The following is a 426-nucleotide window of genomic DNA, read 5'->3' as shown; positions in this document are numbered from 1 at the left end:
TTTTTTACGTTTTTATAGGTATACATATGGGTATACATAAGTGTTTGTATCTATAACCCTGGGCTTATCGCAGCACTCATGTCACTGCTTCACCTTCAGAAAACCTCGCAAGTTCAGCGCTGACGATGGCGGAGAAGGGAGAGCTGCTCCGGCGGATCCCGAGTGTAAAGTTATGGCTGGTTCTCACCTTCACTCTCGCGTACACAGTGGTGCTCCTCGTCGCTGATTACACTACCCATTCCCTGACGTTAAGAGTGGAGGTGTACCACGCTCTCTACAACCTCTTTTCGCTCATCGGATGCTTGCTTACGATGAAGGTATTTAGGGAAAAACGTGTATCTGGTGTTTTACTCCATTCGCGTATTCAAAATCAGCAACAATGGTGATTTAATTGTATATATCATGTGTATATCATTATCATTTTGG

General features: G+C 44.1%; 1 protein-coding gene across 6 annotated transcripts in view; it reads left to right on the top strand.

Annotated features, from left to right (window-relative positions):
- LOC119592701 (cation diffusion facilitator family protein 1-like) overlaps nucleotides 1–426 on the top strand; it is a 24,219-nt gene that overhangs the window by 18,760 nt on the left and 5,033 nt on the right. For all 6 annotated transcript variants that reach the window (XM_037941624.1, XM_037941626.1, XM_037941629.1 and 3 more), the window contains one exon: nucleotides 100–317. In XM_037941624.1, the coding sequence (XP_037797552.1) occupies nucleotides 126–317 (192 nt within the window). In that variant the 5' untranslated portion in view covers nucleotides 100–125. Of the gene's footprint in view, nucleotides 1–99; nucleotides 318–426 lie in introns of those variants that run through there.

Source organism: Penaeus monodon, chromosome 30 (assembly GCF_015228065.2).
Source record: "Penaeus monodon isolate SGIC_2016 chromosome 30, NSTDA_Pmon_1, whole genome shotgun sequence".
In the NCBI taxonomy this organism is placed as follows: Eukaryota; Metazoa; Arthropoda; class Malacostraca; order Decapoda; family Penaeidae; genus Penaeus; species Penaeus monodon.
The sequence above is the reverse complement of the archived record's forward strand: the minus strand, read 5'-3'. Positions and strand labels throughout refer to the sequence as shown.